This window comes from Cibotium barometz, chromosome 61 (genome assembly GCF_041138505.1).
Source record: "Cibotium barometz isolate CiBa-2024 chromosome 61, ASM4113850v1, whole genome shotgun sequence".
NCBI classification, from domain to species: domain Eukaryota; kingdom Viridiplantae; phylum Streptophyta; class Polypodiopsida; order Cyatheales; family Cibotiaceae; genus Cibotium; species Cibotium barometz.
Genome location: NC_141106.1, coordinates 10,501,012 through 10,521,665, shown reverse-complemented (window position 1 = coordinate 10,521,665; position 20,654 = coordinate 10,501,012). Strand labels below are relative to the sequence as shown.

Here is a 20,654-nt window from a genome sequence, read left to right as displayed (position 1 = left end):
ACGTGACAGATGTGTTGATTCATGCTTATATTGTTATGTATGTTGAATGTATGTTATGATTCGTGCCATTAGTTTTCTGTATTACACGGGCTCGTCTATGACATTATAAGAGCTTTGAAATTTCAGAATTACAAGTGACATGAAATTGCCACAAAAGAAACATGTTAAAAGGCCACTATCAATAGTTTGGAAAATATTGAAGAGAATTTGTAAATAGAGAGAGAGAGAGAGTATTGTCAAGATGCAAGATAGGCAAGGAGTATTGATTACTGATCCTGCTTGTGTTCTAGATGCATGTATGGACTTTTATCGTCATTTGTTGAATCCACAGGAGGTCATATGTCCTAATGTCATTGTAGCTAGAGAGTCTTTATTTCACTTTCACCAAGTATCAAATGTTTCTGCAAATGAATTGAAAAGAGGTATTTCTGAGAATGAGGTGGAAGTTGTGTTGAAGCATTTGCCTAAAGGAAAAAGTCCAAGATGGGATGGGCTCCCCAATGAACTTTTCACAAAGTATATTGATGAGTTAAAGGCCCCTATCACTTCTATTTTTCAAGAGGTGTGGAATATAGGTATCTTGCCTGCGAGTTGGAAGATTGGGCTTGTATGTTTACTGCCTAAAGTTCCATCCCCAGTCTATCTATGTCAATGGAGACTAATCACATTAATGGGAGCCATGAATAAGATATTTGCAAAGGTCTTGGCGGCCAATAGGTTCTAGTGTTTTCTTCCTACTTTGATTCATCCAAGGCAATATGGATTTATTAAAGGTCAGTACAAATTGGAATTGATTATACAAGGGCTTCGTGGCAAGAGGTGGTTATGATTCAACTGGATATTGAAAAGGTTTATAATCACCTTAGTTGGTCTTTTCTTTCACAGCTTATGCAAGCTATGGCATTTGGCCCTCGCATGTCTTCTTTGATTTATACTATTAGCCAACATGCAGTGACTGGGCTTATGATTAATGTGGGGTGACTAAGCCCATTCATTTGACAAGATTGGTCAAGCAGGGATGTCCACTTAACCCTCTCTTATTTGCAATTGTTACACATCCAATCTTATCTCAACTGGATAAGCTAGCGAAGGACGGTGAAGTTGTAGGTCTTACACTTCCAAGCGGACAGCAAATGGTCGGCCATGCATTAGCAGATGATTCTTTCATGTTCCTTAAGGCTCAAAGAGATAATGTTCAGAAAGCTATGGCTGTTCGGGATACTTTTGGTCTTGCTTCAAGGTTATGCATTAATATGCAGAAATCTGCTCTAATAAGCTGTACGGAGAGGGATTTGCTTGGTTTGGGATGGAATGGACAAGTCATACAAAGGGGATGGAATGGGCAAGTCATACAAAGGGGATGCATCACACGCCACTTGGGTTATCCGATTGGAGTTGATGTTAATTCACACGCTTTGTTGGCATGGATTTTTGCAAGGATAAATGATAAGTTTGTGTATTGAAAATCTCAAGGTTGGCCTATGCATGTTCAGCTCAAAGTGACATAACCCATTATGATTAGCATGATATCTTTTTTCTTGCCTTTATTGTCATGGATGGAAAAAGCTTTGCATCAAATACAACAGCCAATTCGATTTATGCTATGGAAAAGAATGAGAAATAATCCAGAGCAGACGTGGATTTCTTGGGAACATGTTACTACTTCGAAGAGAAGAGGAGGGGCAATCCTATTAGATGTCACATTACATATGGTAGCTAGGAGATAACCTTTATTGCAAAATATGTGCGTATCTCAAGAGCCATGGGTGGTAATATCTCTTCTTTCTCATTTGATGATCTCATGGAAGGTGGCATTGTCACACACTAAATAGAAGCCGTCAGATTAATGGTTGCAGTTAAATTTTCTGGCATGTGAGATGTTAACTACTTCACGACTTTCGAAGTGGCCTGGCAAACTTATCGAGCGACCAAAATTCAATAGACTAGTGGAAATTCTAGATGCTTTTTTTGCCACATAGAGACCGCTTATTGTCTTTTCGAAAAATCTGTCAATATCGTATTCCACATGGATATGTACAGTTATGGAAAAAGGCGAGGTAAGCAGTTACACCATTTGGTGATATTCCTCAGTTGGAGGATCAACAACCTTAGTTAGATTGAGCATTTAGAAAGCCTCAAGACATTGTCCAACGTATAACAAATCAAGTGTACCATATGATGGTGGAAGATAAGCGTTGGATCACTGCGAAGGCTAATAGAGTACAGAATATCAAGAAGAGTAGAACCTAGTGGAAGAAAGTAATCTTACAGGGCTAGTGGCCTAAGATTCCATATCAAGGAAAGGTGTTCCGATGGCGCACGCTAGTTGGAAGCCTACCATTAGAAAACCAGTTACGAAAGTGACGGATTGCTTCTGGCAATTGTGTGTTTTGTACTACATGCTTGGAAATATGTACGCATCTATTCATTTCATGTCCGGTGGCAAAAAGAAAGTGTAGAATTTTCTTTCTCACGTATGGACTCCATAGACAGGTAAGCCCGTAAAAGTTGGAGACTGGATTTTTGGCAAGATTATGAATGGACCAGATAACCCAGAACATTCAGTTTTCTTTCATTTTTTCAAGTGGACAGGTTTGGGGTTAACTAGAAATGCCTTCATATTTGATGCAAAAGTTGGTATTACAACTCACATAGGTCGTATAAAAGGGTTACTATTGTGACAAGTCTCTTTCTTGCGGTCAAGTCATTTGGTGGAGAATGACACGGCTATGAATTGGATAAGGGTACTCCGAGCTACACCTGTGGTTCGGAGTAATTAGTGAGGGAAAGCTAGTACATCACATGGCAACCATGTGGCCATTTGAAAAGTAATTTTGGTAATATATTTTCTATCACGAGAAAGAGAGGGGGAGAGAGAGAGAGAGAGAGAGAGAGAGAGAGAGAGGTAACATGCAAGTACATTATATAGGAAGTGTAAAACAATTATTACCGAGGGATATCCCCATTTGGGATTAGCATAAATGAAGGTACATAAGAATACACAACGTCATATTGATGGCATTCCCATTCGAATAAATACAAACAGCTTCGGATTATGAACAACTACACTTGAATACTCACAAATATGCAGAGGCATGCAGCAACCCACAATACAAACGTTATCCCTCCTTTGTGGAAGACCATGGATCATCCAGCATTCAAAGCCTTGGCTCTATCCCCACATGGTGACACATACAGAACCTCTACACTTGGGGGTTCTATCCCAAAGTTCTTGTATATGCATTGGAATCTTTTCTTGAGTCAGTTTTGCAAGCCTCCAATATTTAGACACTGCACCTCCAAAATTGAAGAGGCAGACTCTTCCACCCCACCAAACTCCGATAAAGTGGGCACAACCAACGTTTCCATGGCATGGGTTAGGTCCCTCATTTCTCCACCTAAAGCCCGGAACTCCCGCACTATCTTCTGCATTTTGTGCTCATGTTTGAGCTGCTCTTGTTTGTGCAAAGCTTCCAGGTCCCTTAGTATGTTCTTGTGGCGCTGCATGTTTCACAAACAACACAAATTATGTTTATGAATCACAAAAAAGTGTTGGTACATTTCAAGGGGATGACAGTGCATTGAATAGTTTAAGAGGATGCCTGGGAGCAACACTTGAGGTCTCTGTCTTTGTTCTTCCTGAGCTCATCCCGTGTTTGTGCTGCACGCTGGAGCAGGATTGCCATTTCCGTTTGTTGTTTTGCCCTCAACGCTTGCTCCTTGAGTCCAACCTCAGCATGGTAGGCTGCAAGAGTTGCTTGGAGCTCTTTCATCTCTTTACGGTCTGCATGTCTCTTTACTTTCTGTGCTTCTAAATATTTACCTTGCTTCCCAAGGAACGTCTGAAAATGAACAATACGTGTTTCATAAGATGCTGTGAAGCGCGCCAAGGATAGGTTTAGGTTGTTGGGTTGCTAAAGATCGCACGCGTCAGGGTCACTTTTCCGGCCGTCCGGAACCTAAAAACTGCAAAAATTTTAAATATCAACCTAGGAAGCTGTGCTCTATCCTGAGCATATGAGTGGCCAGGTTGGTGAGGATTGAAAACTGCAAGTTGTGGGTTCAATCTCCACCAGACGCAGTGGGTTGGGTGTGTGCTTTGATGCACGCATACACTCACTTTTGTGGGCATCTGCTCTCCTTCCATGCTGGGAATGCTCAGCTGGAAAAGGCTTTGGCCACAACATGGGACCTGCCAGTTGAATGACCCAAACCAAGCGTAGTAGAAGTATCCTCTGCACTGTAACACAGCCCATACCCACTTACTTGCAAAGCAACCCACACACAATCCCAAAATGATACTTTTTTCATCAAGGTACACGTTAATGCTGTGGGTACGGTGGGACGGCAAGATTACATGACAGATTGCCTGTCCATCCATGGTCAGTGATTACGATGGGCCCCTATGCTGAAGGGTGACAATGTTCTGTATCCAGCGACCAGCCTTTGATGGACTGGAAAAATGTATCAATACTGGGTTCTCACTCTGTTTCCATCAGCATAGTCATCACGAGTGAGGAAACCGGACACTTATCCTCCCTGAGGTAATCCATCCTAAGTCATGCAGTAGAACAAGAACTTAAGCCATCTTCCTGTCATCTACATGGCTAACATGGCAGAGCTTGCCTATGTGAGCCAAGAAGATTCCCATGCCACGAGCACTCCATAGCCATCCTATTGGACTGCCTGCTTCAACCAACCACACATGCAGTCATCTTTGCCAAATCAACTCTTACGCATTGCACAAAAGTGATGCTCATGCTTTTCGAAAATACTGATGGATGATGGAAGTTACGTTTTAATATATACCTGGACTTTCCTTTCATTGAGAAGCTCTCGAGATAATTGTGGCTTTTTTGGAGTTCTCAAATCCATTTTACTCCTGAAATTTTGCAACCCAATAGCATGTTGTTGTTTCAAAAACTGAGCATGCTGTATGACTTCATTCTGGAAAACCTTGAACCTCTCACCCCAAAGCTGCAGTTGAAGGTGCATTTATTGTATCAAAAATGGGAATTTCATCATATGCGCATACAAGAACCCTTAATAAGCAGTATACATTCCAGTTAGAAAATTGGACTTCAGACCACTTGAATATCCAAACAGGTTTTACAGTACAGATTGGTTGAATTATAATATTTCTAGAAAAAAAAAGCTCACCTTTGCCAGGCATAATCACAAGAATCATCTCGAGGTTTTTTTCATTCCAAGGTTTTTCGGGTTTCACATAGAAATATGATGTCCCTTGGCAAACAACCGATATGAAAGACGGTATTCTGCCGCCATCTTCTGGCAAGCCCACGGTCTCTCTCATTTTTCTCTCAGACCATTGGCATCAGCTTTGGGATACTTTTCAGCCTCGGATGATTACCTTCTTCCTTTGGCTATATGCTCACCATAGGTCTATGGTGGGCAGGCACACCGTTAGCCATTGCAGGCCACCAGCTTCATGCAGTCACGTGGCCCCTCCAAGAGTTGCAGCCCCATTGCCTTTGGGATTGCCCACAGGCAAAGCAGGTTTGGTGAGGAATGGTCCATTTGTTCCCCTGTAGTAGGCACATGATTAGCCATTCCAGGCTTCATGCAGTCATTGCGGCACCCTCAAAGAGTCGGCGTGGGGGGGGGGGGGAGTTTGGGGTGGTTGTTTTGTGGGTGGGCACATTCGGGGATTGTCACCAAAAAAGTTCAGAGTCCCCCTGAGTGAAGAGGAGCCCAGGCTCCAAGTGCGCAAGAAGGTTTCTCGTTGTTGCTGCATACGGTCCAAGTCACCAGTGAGGTGTTTTCACCAGAGCATGTGAATGATACTTGTCCAGCTGGAGCAGATAGTCCGAGTGAGGCACTTCCACCAGAGCGTGTGAATGATACTTGTCCGGATGGAGCAGACAGTTTTCACAGGCGGGATATCGGAACTGTCGAGCATGTGAATGATATTTGTCCAGCTGGAGCAGACAGTCCAAGTGGGGCACTTCCACCGGAGTGTGTGAATGATATTTGTCCATATGGAGCAGACAGTTTTCACAGGCGGATATCGGAACTGTCGATAGCCTTGGTGCATCAGGCTCGCCAGATGTGCCAGGTGGCAATGCTGCTAATGAGCTCCCACCACTGGCTGACCCAGGTCTTGGTGGTCCACTGGGGCACCGGGATTGAGGAGGCAGGGATCGCTGAGATTAGTAAGTGTGTGAACTAAAAGGCAAGACCTGTGCAATCTTCCTCGTACAGTAGAATGGATTGCACCTCCATGGCCCATGCAATCACACCACACATGATGAAGTGGAGAGTGCTAATGGAGAATCCCCCAGCATGCTTGCTGTGCCTTCAAGCAATCCCAAAGGACGGAGTTCTCCCTCCTCTCGTTCTTCTGGTGTAATTAACCTCATATGAGGGTTTCTTGTAGCTTGTTTCCTCTTTTGAGGGTTGAAGACTGTGCTGTGCAGACTCTTTCTTTTTGACAATTAGAAAGATCTACTCTGGGGAAATAAAACCATTTGGGGTTTGCCGCTTTTCCCTTGGGATGTGTTGACAGCTAGCCACAACCGATATACGCCGATTGTCACAATAACTGATGAAGTGGAGCAATACACCATCACAAGATTATGAGATTTGTCTTTGCAAGGTTTGTTAACGTAGATATGCCCTTGAAATCTCAATCTTACTACAAATAATGCATAGCCCAACTTAAGAGTTAAAAAATTTTCCTGATTTGCAGCATTTCTCTGCATGAAATAGATAACAAAGATTATGGGAAATGCCCAAAACACTGGGTTTTTGGGTAGTTTCTTCCATTTCAAGGTGTGCCAAGGTCTACAACTGTTACATGAGGAAGGTTAAAGAATCTTTTACTTGACAATGCAGAGATCTTCAAACTGATTTGAGAGAGAGAGAGAGAGAGAGAGAGAGAGAGAAGAGTAAACAGGATTGGGCCCCAATAACCCTCAGAAGGACTCCCACCCATAGGTGTGTGAAGTAAAGGACTAACCTTGTGGGCTGTCAAACCCTGAATATACTGACCAAAAGACTTGCAGAAGGCTGGTGTATAGAGCTGAATGCTGGCTCATGTTTAGTCTATGCTGGACAGTTTGTTGACTTGCGTTTTCAGCTTCTGCAGGCTGTCCTATGTAGACCTGTGTTTGCTCTTCAATGCTGATTTGGGACTGCTTGTTGACCTCTGGTACTTGTGTTTAGGGCTGAGGGCTGCCTTCTAGCAGTTGTATCAACTTTATGGTATGCAAGAATGATGAGATGTGGCTGTAGGGACTGGACACACCCTATAAGGAGCTGGCTGATTGGGATAAAGCAGGCCGACAAGGCGCTTTGCCTGGCTGTGGGTGAGAAAAAGCCCTTTTTGTGCTTTTTCTTCATGCGCCTACACATTAGGCCCCCTTGCCCATGGCTGTGGGTATCCAAACTCACTTATGGTATTGCTAGTGCCTTGTAAAAGGGTTTGCACATACCAGGACCTACACATTTGACTCTAACCTGACAATGGGCCCCCGACCACTGGCCTAATAAGTGCCCAGGACGACACGACGCATTACATCATACAAGAGGGTTACAAATGAGTGCAAGACGGGCACAACACTGACTTGTGCAGACGGGCATGACTTGACTACTCCTTGGCGGTACACTGGTGACTCGTCCTTGGACAAGGGCTCCCAATATGCCTAGTGTCCAGCCTTAGGGCCTTGCACTTGAGTTGGTGTAGTACGTTCACAGCATCCAAGTGCAGGATGCATGTGACAGCAACGCATTTCGATCATTAATGGGGAGAAATACTTCAAATGGCAAGGAAGAAACTGCTGAAAAGGCCGAAACACAATGTGTTAAAAAAATGGAAACAGCTGAGAGGCTCAAATCAGCTATTCTCAAGAATAGCTGTTTTTTTTTTCTTTTTTCTTTTTTCTCCTACTCTCCTATTCCTTTACAAATACATGCTTTTTCGCCTCCTCCCTTGCTGACATGGCATTCCCACATTTCAGCTCTCAAATGTTTCTCCGTTTTTGTTTCCCTATTCCCGTTTCCCATAACTATGTTTGGAAATGTCATGAACTGAAATGAAGGAGATATCTTAAAAGCGTGGTGAAGAAAGAGTACAAAAATAAGAAAGCTTCAACCCTAGACAAGCGTGCAAGAGTGCGGGCACACGCAAACACACACGCACGGACAAACACTCACACCCACACTCGTGCATGCTGCAATTACCCTCTCTTGTCAACAAACGCAGCCTTGTATGCCGCGCTCACACACAAGTGCACGGGTGCAGAGAGCGTAATTACCCTATTCTTTTCAACAAGCTCAGCCTTGTATGCAGCTTCAGCAGCTTCTTTTTCCTTGACATGTGTCTCCATAATGGTTGTCCTCTTCTTGTTTTCTAGGAATATCTGTGAAACGTGACAATACAGGACACTTCATTAGCGTCTTCAGCACAAGTTTTCATCTTAACTTCCTAGAAATAGGCTTTGAAAAGAGAGGTGATTCAACCTTTAAAGCTTGAAGTTGTTTGGCTACAATTGATGCTTGCAAGTAGTTTCCATCATTCTCCCATCTTTTTCTACAGTTCTCAAGGCTCTTGATCATGTCCTTCAGCTGTAGACACTGAGATCTGTCAGAAGAAAGGTGGTCATATCATATGCCAGGCAGAAATTTTTGGCTCGCCTTTGTACAAACAGGACTATGAGACATGTCTTGTTTGCTTAGTTATGTAACAGAAAACATAAATTTTAATTTAGAATTCTCTCTCTCTCTCTCTCTCTCTCTCTCTCTCTCTCTCTCTCTCTCTCTCTCAAGTGGCACGATAGCTTCAGATCCGAAAGATCCTCCAGAGTCAGGAGTGCTCCACTACACGTGGTGGATGTACAGTATCTAAATGAAGTCATAAATGCCGAGGAGATACATTGATATCTATTGGCCAAATAGAGATCTTGCACCTGAAATGTTGTGTCCTCCCTTTCTTTTATCTATTGGCCAAATAGAGATCTTACACCTGAAAATCTGACCCTTTGGTTTTTTGTACTGTGTGTGTGTGTGTGTGTGTGTGTGTGTGTGTGTGTGAGATGTTATTTGGAATGTATTGCGGGATCCGGGGGGAAATGCAAATATGGATGAGAGTTAAATCCCCTCATTTCTCTGTCATGTACATAAGATGCTTCCAATAAAGTGGGTTACCTATAATGTACAAGGTATTTGCCATCCTCATAAATGGAGATGTTTATGGGATTATGTATATATGAAGAGACCACATATAGTTTGTTTGCAAGAACATAATAAGCATGAGCATGGTGGCCAGATGTCACATGCGGAAGCTGTAGGAGTCTTCTTTAAGCCTTAAACACTTGTCCTGGAGCAACCTAATGCAAAACGCAAGCAAGAGATGGAGCGAGAGATAGCTGAGTTTCAACATATTCATAGTGTAGAAAAAGGGAGAGTCACCCTATATGCCACTATATTATGATATCATGAGGTTTGCCAGCATGGGAGACATATTACTATTGGGAGACTTTAATGCACATACAGGCACAGAGCAGACAGTGTTGTATGATACTCAGGAGGCTATGTACCCGGAGATCATGGCAGAGGATGTAGGGTTGCAGAGATCAGCACAGGATGAGGGGAAGATTACAGATTATTACAGATTATGGAAGGCATTTCCTCACACTCGGGAGTGCACTTGGGTTGGTCATATACAATGGCCTATTGAGATGGCAAGGATCAGATGCTCTCACACACTGGAACTCTAAAGGGGGAGCGAGCACAGTGGACTACTTGATGGGATCTCCTTCATTGATACCTGATGTGCGGGGTTTCACGATTTCCAGTCGGCTCATTGGCATAGCAACCGATCATGCATACCCGAGTTTCACACGAGTAGGTAGATCCCCGAGAGATGGGCCAGCCACTCATCTACCCAGGTACCCGAGGTATCAGTTTACACGTGAGACAGTTGGGGTTTACTGAGATGCAATATCTGATGACTTGTTTGCTTTAGACCCGCATAGCCCTCTGGCGAGATTACGAGAGGATTGGCAGGTGTACTACATGCATCCACCTCATATGAGTTTCCCTGCACTATGATCCCTCCCCCCCCCCCGCAGCATTGCCCCACAGAACAGTTGGTATGATGATGAGTGTCGTGAGACACGAGCACAGCTACAGCGTGAGATTGCCATTGGGACTCACACGCATAGACAGGCCAGGATGATCTTTCGGCCCCTTGTGTGGAGGAAGAAACGAGCCTACATGACTAAGTTAGAGGAGTGTGGAGGAAGAAACGAGCCCCACAGAACAGTTGGTATGATGATGAGTGTCGTGAGACACGAGCACAGCTACAGCGTGAGATTGCCATTGGGACTCACACGCATGGACAGGCCAGGATGATCTTTTGGCGCCTTGTGTGGAGGAAGAAACGAGCCTACATGACTAAGTTAGAGGAGGAGATCTACCAACTCTTCCAGGGGAAGGACAACAAGAGGGCATGGAGGATGTTTCAGGAGAGACAGCCTGGTACTCCGATTACTGCACCGGAGGCATGGCATGCTTATGCTAGAGAGCTATATGATGCACCAGGACAGCCCTCCACCCCCCCCTCCACTAGGAGCTAGACAGGCTAGCAGCACCTTTTTTACTATGAGGATGGTGCTAGATGCAATAGACAAGTTACAAAATGGAAAGGCACAGGATCATAATGGGCTAGTTGGAGAGCACTTCTCATATGCGCGCGACACTTTGGCTCCGCTGATCGTACATATGTTTAATCGTGCCATTTGTGAAGGTTTCCCGACAAGCTGGACAGAGCATATCATTGTACCACTCTTTAAGAGTGGGGACCCCATGGTACGAGGCAACTAAAGGACGATCATGATTGGTCATTACTTGGCCAAACTATATGGCTCTATATTGGAGTCGGAGCTGAGCCGCTGGGCAGAGGCATGGTCATCGAGCACAGGGATAGGCTCGCTTCATGAGAGGATTTACTACCTTGGATCACATATTGACACTGCGGCCACTTATTGAAGAGGGCAGGGCACAGAAGAGAAGGATATATTGCTGCTTTGTGGACTTCAGCAAAGCCTTCGATACTGCACCACGTGCTAGGCTTATGCACAGATTGCATGACATTGAGGTACCTGAGGATATGCAGTGGGGGATATATGCTTTGTATGAGTCTGTGTGACAGGCAGAGTCGGAGCTCTAGTCGGACTATCCGATATGGTGACCAGCACGATAGAGGTGAAGCAGGGATGCTCACTATTGCCCACCCTCTTTGGACTGTACATTAATGTGGTCTCCAATTATGTAGACAGATTGGGAGGCCCAGGGGCATGCCTAACAGGGTGTTGATACCCATCTTGTTATATCCTGATGATATTGTTCTAATCTCAGACTCTCCGGAGGGATTACAAAGACATCTGGATGCATTACAGGCATTTTGTGCGGATAGAGATCTGACAGTGAACCTTGGGAAAACCAAGTTTATGGTGTTTAACACCACACAAGCATGGGTGACGAGATTAGAGCCTCATTTCACTTTCCGAGGGGAGCCGGTTGAGTACGTCAGGTCATATGTCTACTTGGGAGTTACTTTCACAGGACCACGTTTCTCCCTGAAGGAGGCAGCAGCAGCTACATTAGCTCGAGGGCATGCATGTTTGGAAACCATAATTTAGAAAACCATAATTTTTCAGGGCATGAAGTGAAAATCTTCTATTTTCTCTGCAACTATGAGCTCTCACATGTTCATACATCGTCTTCAGTTACTAGAGACTGAGTTGAGTCATGAGACTCCTGATTTTGTTGATATGTGCAGCAAGAGATTCTCCTGTCTTCACTTGCAACTCAAAGAAAGTGATTTTCAAATATAGCTTTGAGTTTTTAGCACTGGCACCGAAGAGCAAATCAAGATTTGCCCAAGAGGAAGAGGGGGAGAAGCAACTGCAAAAAGGGCAAAGCTCTGCACATTACAAGAGCGGGGAAGCAGCAGCAGGCACTTGTGCCTTTGCCAAAGGCCCAGGTATCCCACACAGCAGCTTGCACAGAGAGGAGCAAAGCGCTCTAGGGCTTCCACAGCCAAAGAAAGAATCAGCAAAATGCCTCCCTGTGCAGCCGGCAAGCACAGTTTAATGGCCAAAATTTCCACACCTGGAAAATGAAGATAAAGTTTCATTTGATGAAAGAAAATCTGTGGAGTTCGGTGAAGAGGACTACCAATGCAACCTCTTCCTCCGATGTTGATGCAACCAATGAAGAAGAGCCCAAAACAAAACAAGATCTATGTAGAGCAGAGAGGGCATAAGCCATCATTGTGTTTGGGCATGACTTGAGGTGTTTCCATCGCATAATGGGGGCGTGCCTTATGTATGTCCATGAATGGTGGTAATCCTATGTTGAATTCTCCATTAAGAAGAGCTCTCATTGCTATAAACAACTCGGAATCTCCACTCAACCAGGCGGTTATAGTTGTGCTTGTCTGTGAAGCCATAAAATATAACAGTTTGGGGATGTTTAGAGAAGATTGGAAGCCATTTTTGGAGCAGGGTGGTCACCACTTCAGCTTGGAGTTGCCACCTGCCATGCTTGGGGATCAACACGTTAGTCTTATTTCAAATGCCAAACCTCCTCAAGGGCTCAGTAGACTTGATCTAACAAAGCTCAAGTAACAATTAGAGGAGATGTTGGCCAAAGGTTTGTTAAGACCAAGTTTCATCACTATTTGGAGCTCCAATAATTTTCATCAAGAAGAGGAATGGGAGTATGCACTTGTGTGTGGATTATCAAGCACTCAATATCAGGAACAAGTTTCTTCTTTCTCACATCAACGATCAACTAGATCAACTAGCTGTTAAAGTGAGTATCTCATGTGGAAATAAAGTCGTAACTAACTAAGTCGGCCATTTCCATTTTGAGGGTATATATACCCATGCCCACTATTGTATCTAATCATCTATTCATTGCTAATCAAGGTCAAGCGTTGTTCGTCAACTTTTCTCTCTCTCTCTCTGCGTCAACTTCTCTCTCTCTACGTGTATTCAAACTTCCGCTGGATCGATTCTGACATGGTATCAGAGCTGAGTGCTCGTTGATTCTTGGGCACACGGAGGAGTTGGAGAAGGTGGCTGCTGCAGCGTTTCAGCGTGGCAGAGCACAATAGCGAAGTGGCAGAGCACAATAGCGAAGGTGTTGGCGGCCGGTTGAGGTGAAGGTGTTGGCGACCGGTTGAAGCGGCTGGATGGTAGTCGGCTGGTGGTGGGATATTCTGGGCAGCAAGGAGTGTTTTTTTCTTGGCGGGGACTGCAGATGTTACGTTTTCGGGGACATTACCATACCCAGCGCTGAGCTGGACAACTGCCTCTTGGCTCGATTGTGATCGGAGCACGCCCTGCCCAGCGTTTCTTAAAACACTACTGCTCTCTGTGCTTGGCAAACTTTGGAGCAGGCAGACCGGGTCGACTGAGAAGAGGTGGACGGAGTTTTCGAGATGGGACTCCCGTGTTCGAGCAAGGACGACAAACTGAATGGCGACAACTATGCGCATTGGAATTTGATCATGAGGCTGTGGTTTAGCAGAAAAGGCTTATGGGACATTGTTGATGGCTCGGAGGAACGTCCCCGAAGGGATAGCAATCAGTTCACACGTCTTTAGGAGGAGGAGTTTCTCAAATCTCTTGTGGATTGGGATGCCCACAATGCGAAGGCGATGTCGGCGATTGCAGAATCTCTCACCAAGGAAATTTCCCCTGCCATTCAGACTTTAAAGACTGCCAAGGAAATGTGGTCAAAGCTTGCAGGAATGTTTGATCGAGACTCAACAATGCGAGCAGTAACCCTTCTCGGCCAGTTGTTTTCCATCAAGTTTGAAACCGGGACCTCTATGCAGTCACTTCTAATGAAGGCAAAGGTTATCCATGATCAGTTATCGGCTATGAATAGTGCATTAACTAGTACCCAGTTAGCTGCCTTGGTTCTTACGAAGTTGCCTGAGGAGTACGAGATGGTCTCGAGGGCATTACGCTTACAAGTCACGAAGGAAAAGCTGGAATTTGATGATCTCAGCTCTTTTCTCATTGAGGAGGAAGCAGTGCTCATTTCCCAAGGCAAGATTCGGGTTCCGAAGGATGTAGAATCGGCACATGCTGCATCGGAATCCAATAAGAAGTCTAGGAGCCGTTGTTATAAGTGCGGAAAGCGAGACTCCTGACATGACCATTCTATGAGATTCATCCTAGCTCTTCGATGGTGTCCATTGGTGATGCTTCCAACTTGGGGGCTCCTCGGTTGGTAATGTGCAACTTAACTCTTCCTTAGGCTAGCCTTCTACCATTCGGTATGTGCTTCATATTCCCAAGATCTCTAGTAATCTCCTCTCAGTTTTTTAGATTACAGAGAAAGGATATCGTGTCTATTTTGATAGTTTCGTCCTTGAGATCATCGACATCAACACTTTACAGATTGTTGCCAGGCATCCAAGAAGGTCCTTCAACTAGATGAAACCCTCCCACTTCACTTGTGTGGCTTGTCATCATGGCAAGCAACACTGAGATGCCTAATGAGGCATTGGGCTTCTCATATTGTGGACGGCATTTGGCTCGGGATTGCACATCCAAAGCTAAAGCTCAAGGCTCGACAAATGACAAAGGCAAAGGCAAAGCTGACGAGGATGACAGGGACAGTGATTCTAAGAGGGATGCTACGGCGTCTGCCGGTGTGGCGAGGACTTCACTGGCACATGCTCCAGCATTCTAGCTTGGTGGATGGATGCTACCACGTGCTTCAGCCAGAGAGAGGCATGTGAGTGGCAGAGAGGGGCAGTCTGTGCTCCCGTTTTGGTGATTTGGACCCGTGTGTCGGAGTTCAAGGCACATGCATCTGGCATGGAACAGCTTGACAAATCTATGGACGTGATGTGTTCGTAGTTCATTGGTAGTAGACTATGGATGGGATGAGTTCCTTGTTCATTGTGTAGCAGAATTTTGGGCGTCGTGTGTGACAGTTCAAGCATTCAGAGATTTTTGGACGTGATGTGTTCTCAGTTCAACGAATGGGGGATCATGGATGTGGAGTTGTCTGCAATTCATTATTCTATGTGGCAGCTAAAGCTCAAGATGGCATTTTCTTGAGGAGACATGTTGTTTGGTGCATTTTCCGAGGTGTATTCGGTATCCGGCCGGTACTGAGGTGTCCATGGTTGCATCTACATCAACTTGGTTTCTTCATCTATGTCCACTATGAGCTACAGAGAGGGTGTTAAAGTGAGTATCTCATGTGGAAATAAAGTCGTAACTAACTAAGTCGGCCATTTCCATTTTGAGGGTATATATACCCATGCCCACTATTGTATCTAATCATCTATTCATTGCTAATCAAGGTCAAGCGTTGTTCGTCAACTTTTCTCTCTCTCTCTCTGCGTCAACTTCTCTCTCTCTACGTGTATTCAAACTTCCGCTGGATCGATTCTGACACTAGCATATGCTGTAATCTTCAATAAGCTAGAATTGAAATCTGGCTATCATCACATACGGATTTGTGGGTATCTTTAGGGCTAGCAGATACAAAGCCTAAGCTATGGAGGTTCAAACTGAAACATGATGTGTGCAGTAATGACAGAAGGGTAGAGAGATAAGAAAACAAAGCTCAAGAGGCTATATTTGCACGTACAATAGTGCAATGCTCGTATTCATTGATTTGAAGTTCACAAGGTACAATGCTTTTATAGGCAAAATGCCATATCTTTCTCTCAACACTCTATTCAATGACATCATTGCACTCAAACACTTAAGTGGCTATAAGCCCTTGTTCACACACTTGCACACATTCACCTTTAAGAGGTGTTCAAGCACATACACTCATAGGGAGTGTTCACACACTGAAGCTTCGAATATCGAACAAAACCCTCTTCGGAGCTAAGGTGGAGATGCTAGGATGGCTTTCAACAGTCCGTGTCCTCCAATATTAGCAAAAAACACGACATGTTCCCTTCAACTGACTTAGAGGCTCATGAACATGGCTCAAAGGCTAATGAGCATGGCTCAAAGGTTCATGTAACATGGCTCAATGTGAAAGACTCACAGGTCATATCTTGCTTAGAGAGACAAAAGACAACATTCATCAACACAACAAAGAAAAACCCTCCATGTTTCCACGTAGGGATGAGATAACATGGATCCTATTATAAAATAAGGGGGTAAAAACACATAACAGACACGGAAAATTACACATAGGAGATTATTACATCTTGTTTTGGGAGACATCCCAAGCAGAGAACCCTAGACGCTCACACACATAAAATCAACCATAAATAGATTAAAAGTTGGGGTAGAATCCCCCCTCGATGCCCGGTGATGTAGACATTTTTGCAGCATCATTTCCAAACAATGTAAGCTTGGGCCCTCGTTTTACACTCAGGGGCTAGGGCAGAGGACCTGGAGTGGCACAAGTCTAAAGCAGAAGAGAGAGAGCCCCAGATTTTCGTCGATGCAAAGGCTTCATCTTGATGCTGGAAACTTATGCTCAAGATACCCCCAAACTTTTGAGACTGCATGTGCTTTAGATTGATGATTTTTTCAATCCCTAGTGACATCACTGCTTACACACTCAAACATTTAAGTGGCTATAAGCCCTTGTTCATACACACTTGCACACATTCACCTTTAAGAGGTGTTCACACACGTACACTCATAGAGAGTGTTCACACACTAAAGCCCCGAATAGCCAACAGGATTGCACCAGATGACATCCAAAAAAAACACATTTTGGACATCCTTTGAATTGTTCCTAGTTCTTGGTGATGCTCTTTGCATTGACCAGTCAACACGATGATGCTCCCAATTTTCTACTGTATCATTGTGTTTCTTGTTTGCATCCAAAGTCTTCAAAAAATCTAGAATGAGCATATTGACCATTTTGCATTGGCTACATTTATTCCATGAAAACCAAATGCACAAATCTGAGCTTTACTTGATTAAAGTCACCTTTTTGGGCCATATTATCGCACCTGATGGGATTTCTATTGTCTTAAAAAGACAGGCCATTGTATTGTCGCCCAAAAAAAAAAGTAAATGTACACAAGCTTCATGGCTTTTTGACCTGAAAATTTTTTATTGCCATTTTGTGGGGTATTGGAGCAGTGTTGCAATAGAAAGGAGTTGCCTTTGAGAGATGGAAGCTTCACCATGCCATGTTGGGTTACTCTACCTATGACCAAAAGCTTCTTGCGGTTTTCCCATGACTCCACCATCATGATCCACAGAGGGATGACCTAGAGCTGCACACTTCAGGATATTCCTTGATCACATGCCACACCATCCCTGGGAAGACTTGATACCACCACCTAGGAGATTATTGTTTGCATCATTGCCTGGCAAAATATGGAGAGCTGGATGTATTAGGGTGATTAAATGACACTCGATGCATTTGTACCATTTAGGGGAAATATTATTCATACCCTTATGGCCACTTGGGCCGTATATAGGGACCTTCTAGATTAGCAAAGCAAAGCCTATTTTCTTCATGAGAAAGTGGGATCATGGTATCTTCTTCTCTTCAACTCCCATTGGACTTTCTTGGCATCACCGCACCCTGACTGGCTGCGATCATAACAATGTTACTTGGGCTAGCAGAAAATGAGAGAGTGGGATCATGGGATCTTCTTCTCTTCAACTCCCATTGGACTTTCTTGGCATCACCACGCCCCTGACTGGCTACGATCATAACAATGTTACTTGGGCTAGCAGAAAATGCATAGTTTTGTGACGTCCAATTAATTACTTTGAGAGAAATTACTCCAAACGCTGAATTGGATCCCAATAACCCACTACACAGCTGTGGTGTATTTGTTTTTTTATCAAGTCAAAATTAGTACAATGCCCTAAGAATTGTTTCTTTATGTATTCCGATTGAAACAAGAGGCCGGAACTTACTGGTCCAAGCAAGGTCTGTGCCGAAGCACACTAGCTTCTGAGTGGTTGTGAAGGTCTGTGCCACACTGGCTTCCAATTGAAACAAGAGGCCAGAACTTACTCCAAGGAAGGTCTGTGCCAAAGAAGTGCACTGGTCCAAGTAGAGCAACTGACATGTGTCAAGACCCCCAGAAGCTGGTTGGTGTCAGGCAAACCCAAGGGGAGGGTTTCATGAGAATCAATAAGCCAGTTGGGGCTGCCAAGGAAGGCTTTTATGGAGCAACTCCAAAGGATGACGTTCATCCAAGGGGTGGCGCCAAGGGTTCCATGATCAGTTTCAAGAAGAAGGATTCATGGTTGTGTTCAAGGATAGGGCAAGAAGGCAAGGGGACAAAGTGGAACAGATGCGAGGATCTCTACATCAGATTTGGAGTGGAATCAAAGACAGGGCAAGGTTTTCAATGAAAAGGTTGCTAGGAGGGAAGGATGACAAGTTTGGGAGGGGATGTCAAGTGCACACACACATGGACATGGTTGAATCCAAAGCTAATCCCTGATTGGCAGCAGATAAACATTAGGTTTAGGGCACTAGCCAAGCTCGGACAGGCTCGGAAAAAGCTCAGATTGGACACAAATGAAATCGTCCAGGCATTCGAGGAGGGTTTCGTCAGGTCGACAGCTTTTTGTGTTTTTCTGTGTCCACTGGAGTTGGCCGACAGGGCCGACAGTTGGCCAGATGGCCTGGCTTCCAAGAGCCTATAAAAAGGCATAACATTGTTCATTGTTATTCATCTCTCTCCCATATGGAGATAGGTCCTAGATAGGATTTAGAAGGTCATTAGTCACCCTTTTGGGCAGGCCAAAGACCATGGAATTTGTACAGATATATATCTTTTTGTACCATATGAATACACGGCCATCTCTCTCTCCTCTCTCAGTCTATTGATTATTCTTGCATCAAGATGTTCCTATGCAATACTTAGAGCTGAAAGAAGACTCCCAGAGTTTCCACATGTTAGAGTGGGAGTCATGCATGCATATAGCTTAGGTTCTTAGCCAAAGAGAGTCTAGGCATGTCTAGGTCTAGGTAGTCATCCATGCATGTAGCTTAGCCAACTCTAGGTCTAGGTAAGCCACAGAGAGCATAGGACTTTTCTAGGGAGTCATGCATGCATGTAGCTTAGGTTCTAAGCCAAAGCGGCTAGGCAAGAGTCTAGGTCTAGGTAGTAGACAATAAGATCTGTGTTTTGCTTCATAGCAAGCATAAAAAACGGTTCCAATACTTTTTCCAAGGACAATTAGCAACTTGGAAGGACATGATCAAGGCTGATCTTGCTTGGATGAACGATTATGAAAATGTGCAAAACATGCAAAAAAAACCTGTGTTTGCCGTTTCGCCCAAATGTACAAAACAATTTTTTTTTCTTGTTCCCATTTCTGTCTGCCGCAAGCATCTCCCTCGCTTTGCTCCAGTCACCTACTGTCCATGAAGCCACTGCTACCCGTGGGGACTAGCCACCAACCACTGGGGGTAAGTCTCCTTCTCTCTCTCCTCATTTCTCTCTCTCTCCTTCTCTCCTTCTCCTTCTCCTCCCTCTCCTCCTCCTCCTCCTCTTTTTTCTCCTTCTACTTTTTCTTCTTCTTCACCTTCTCTTCCTCCTCCCCCTCTTCTTCTTCTTCTTCTTCTTCTTCTTCTTCTTCTTCTTATTTTCCCCTGTTTCCCTCTCTTCAATTTTTTCCCTCAATTAGGGTTTTTTTCCCCCCTCTTCAATTAAGTCAATTTTTCCTCAATTAGCCTATTTTTTTGTTTTTCCCTTTTCAGGTAGGTCAATTTCTCCCTCAACTAATCAATTTCTCCATAATGCCTCGCCAAAAGGATGGTATCCGGGATGTATGGGTTGAAAGTTGAAATTTCATTCTGCATTGGTCTCACCTTTTTAGGGTTTCCAGTCATAGTTGAGAACAACCTTTTCAATTTTGGAGCACTTGCTCACAGTTTATCATAGATATTGGTAGTAGGCTGTTGGAATTCTTGTGTGCATTTAAGTCTTCTGTTGTCATTATGTCTCTGTTAAACACTTGCATCTAGCCAGCAGCTTTACAGTCAGTAAAAAAGTGAGGTTCCCATGTTCTCATCTTGGAACTCTATGAGCTAAACATATCCCAAAGCGTCGAGCTTCACTACATTACAAAACGAAATTAAGACACCTAGTGATCATGCAAAGCATTTGATAACAGGTTATTTAGATCCCATCTTGCATTTCATACAAATGCTCCAGAAGGTGCATAATCCCTATCTTACAAAAATATAATTAATGTTTTTTGCTTGACCTGTTCCTCATGAGTCACAATGCCAGCCTCATACACCCACTTCCGACCAGGGCTCCTTTGCATAGTTCTGCGAGAATTCGTTGAACAGCCATACACACTGCATAAACAGTTATAACATACAGAGACAATGTTTTTCAGCATGAACTTCCCCTCCCAATAAACATTGAATTTTATAAATATTTGAGCCATAACGAATCACAACTTTTTTTGGGGGTTAAAGAAGAATGCAGTTTGTTAAAGGTTTCCTTTGCTGTGTCCTATCAGAAGTTCCCTCTTACAAAAGATTTTGTCCTTGATGCTGATTAATCCAATATGGCCACAGGGATGGTGGTTCTACAATTACTAACACTCTTGCTGTGAATATGTGAATGCCTACATGACTCCCCATCTAAGTATCTTCAGTTTCCAATGGTGGTTCTACAATTACTAACACTC

General features: G+C 44.1%; 1 protein-coding gene across 1 annotated transcript in view; it reads right to left on the bottom strand.

Annotated features, from left to right (window-relative positions):
* Positions 1–2,998: 2,998 nt before the first annotated feature.
* The window catches only part of LOC147604537 (uncharacterized), a 30,839-nt gene continuing 13,183 nt past the window's right edge, over positions 2,999–20,654 (bottom strand). Inside the window, exons 3-8 of the mRNA XM_086794877.1 lie at positions 20,220–20,316; positions 8,482–8,586; positions 8,277–8,381; positions 4,810–4,977; positions 3,603–3,842; positions 2,999–3,501 (exon numbers count right to left, since the gene is read on the bottom strand). Of these exons, the coding sequence (XP_086651003.1) occupies positions 3,262–3,501; positions 3,603–3,842; positions 4,810–4,977; positions 8,277–8,381; positions 8,482–8,586; positions 20,220–20,316 (955 nt within the window). The 3' untranslated portion in view covers positions 2,999–3,261. The remainder of the gene's footprint in view (positions 3,502–3,602; positions 3,843–4,809; positions 4,978–8,276; positions 8,382–8,481; positions 8,587–20,219; positions 20,317–20,654) is intronic.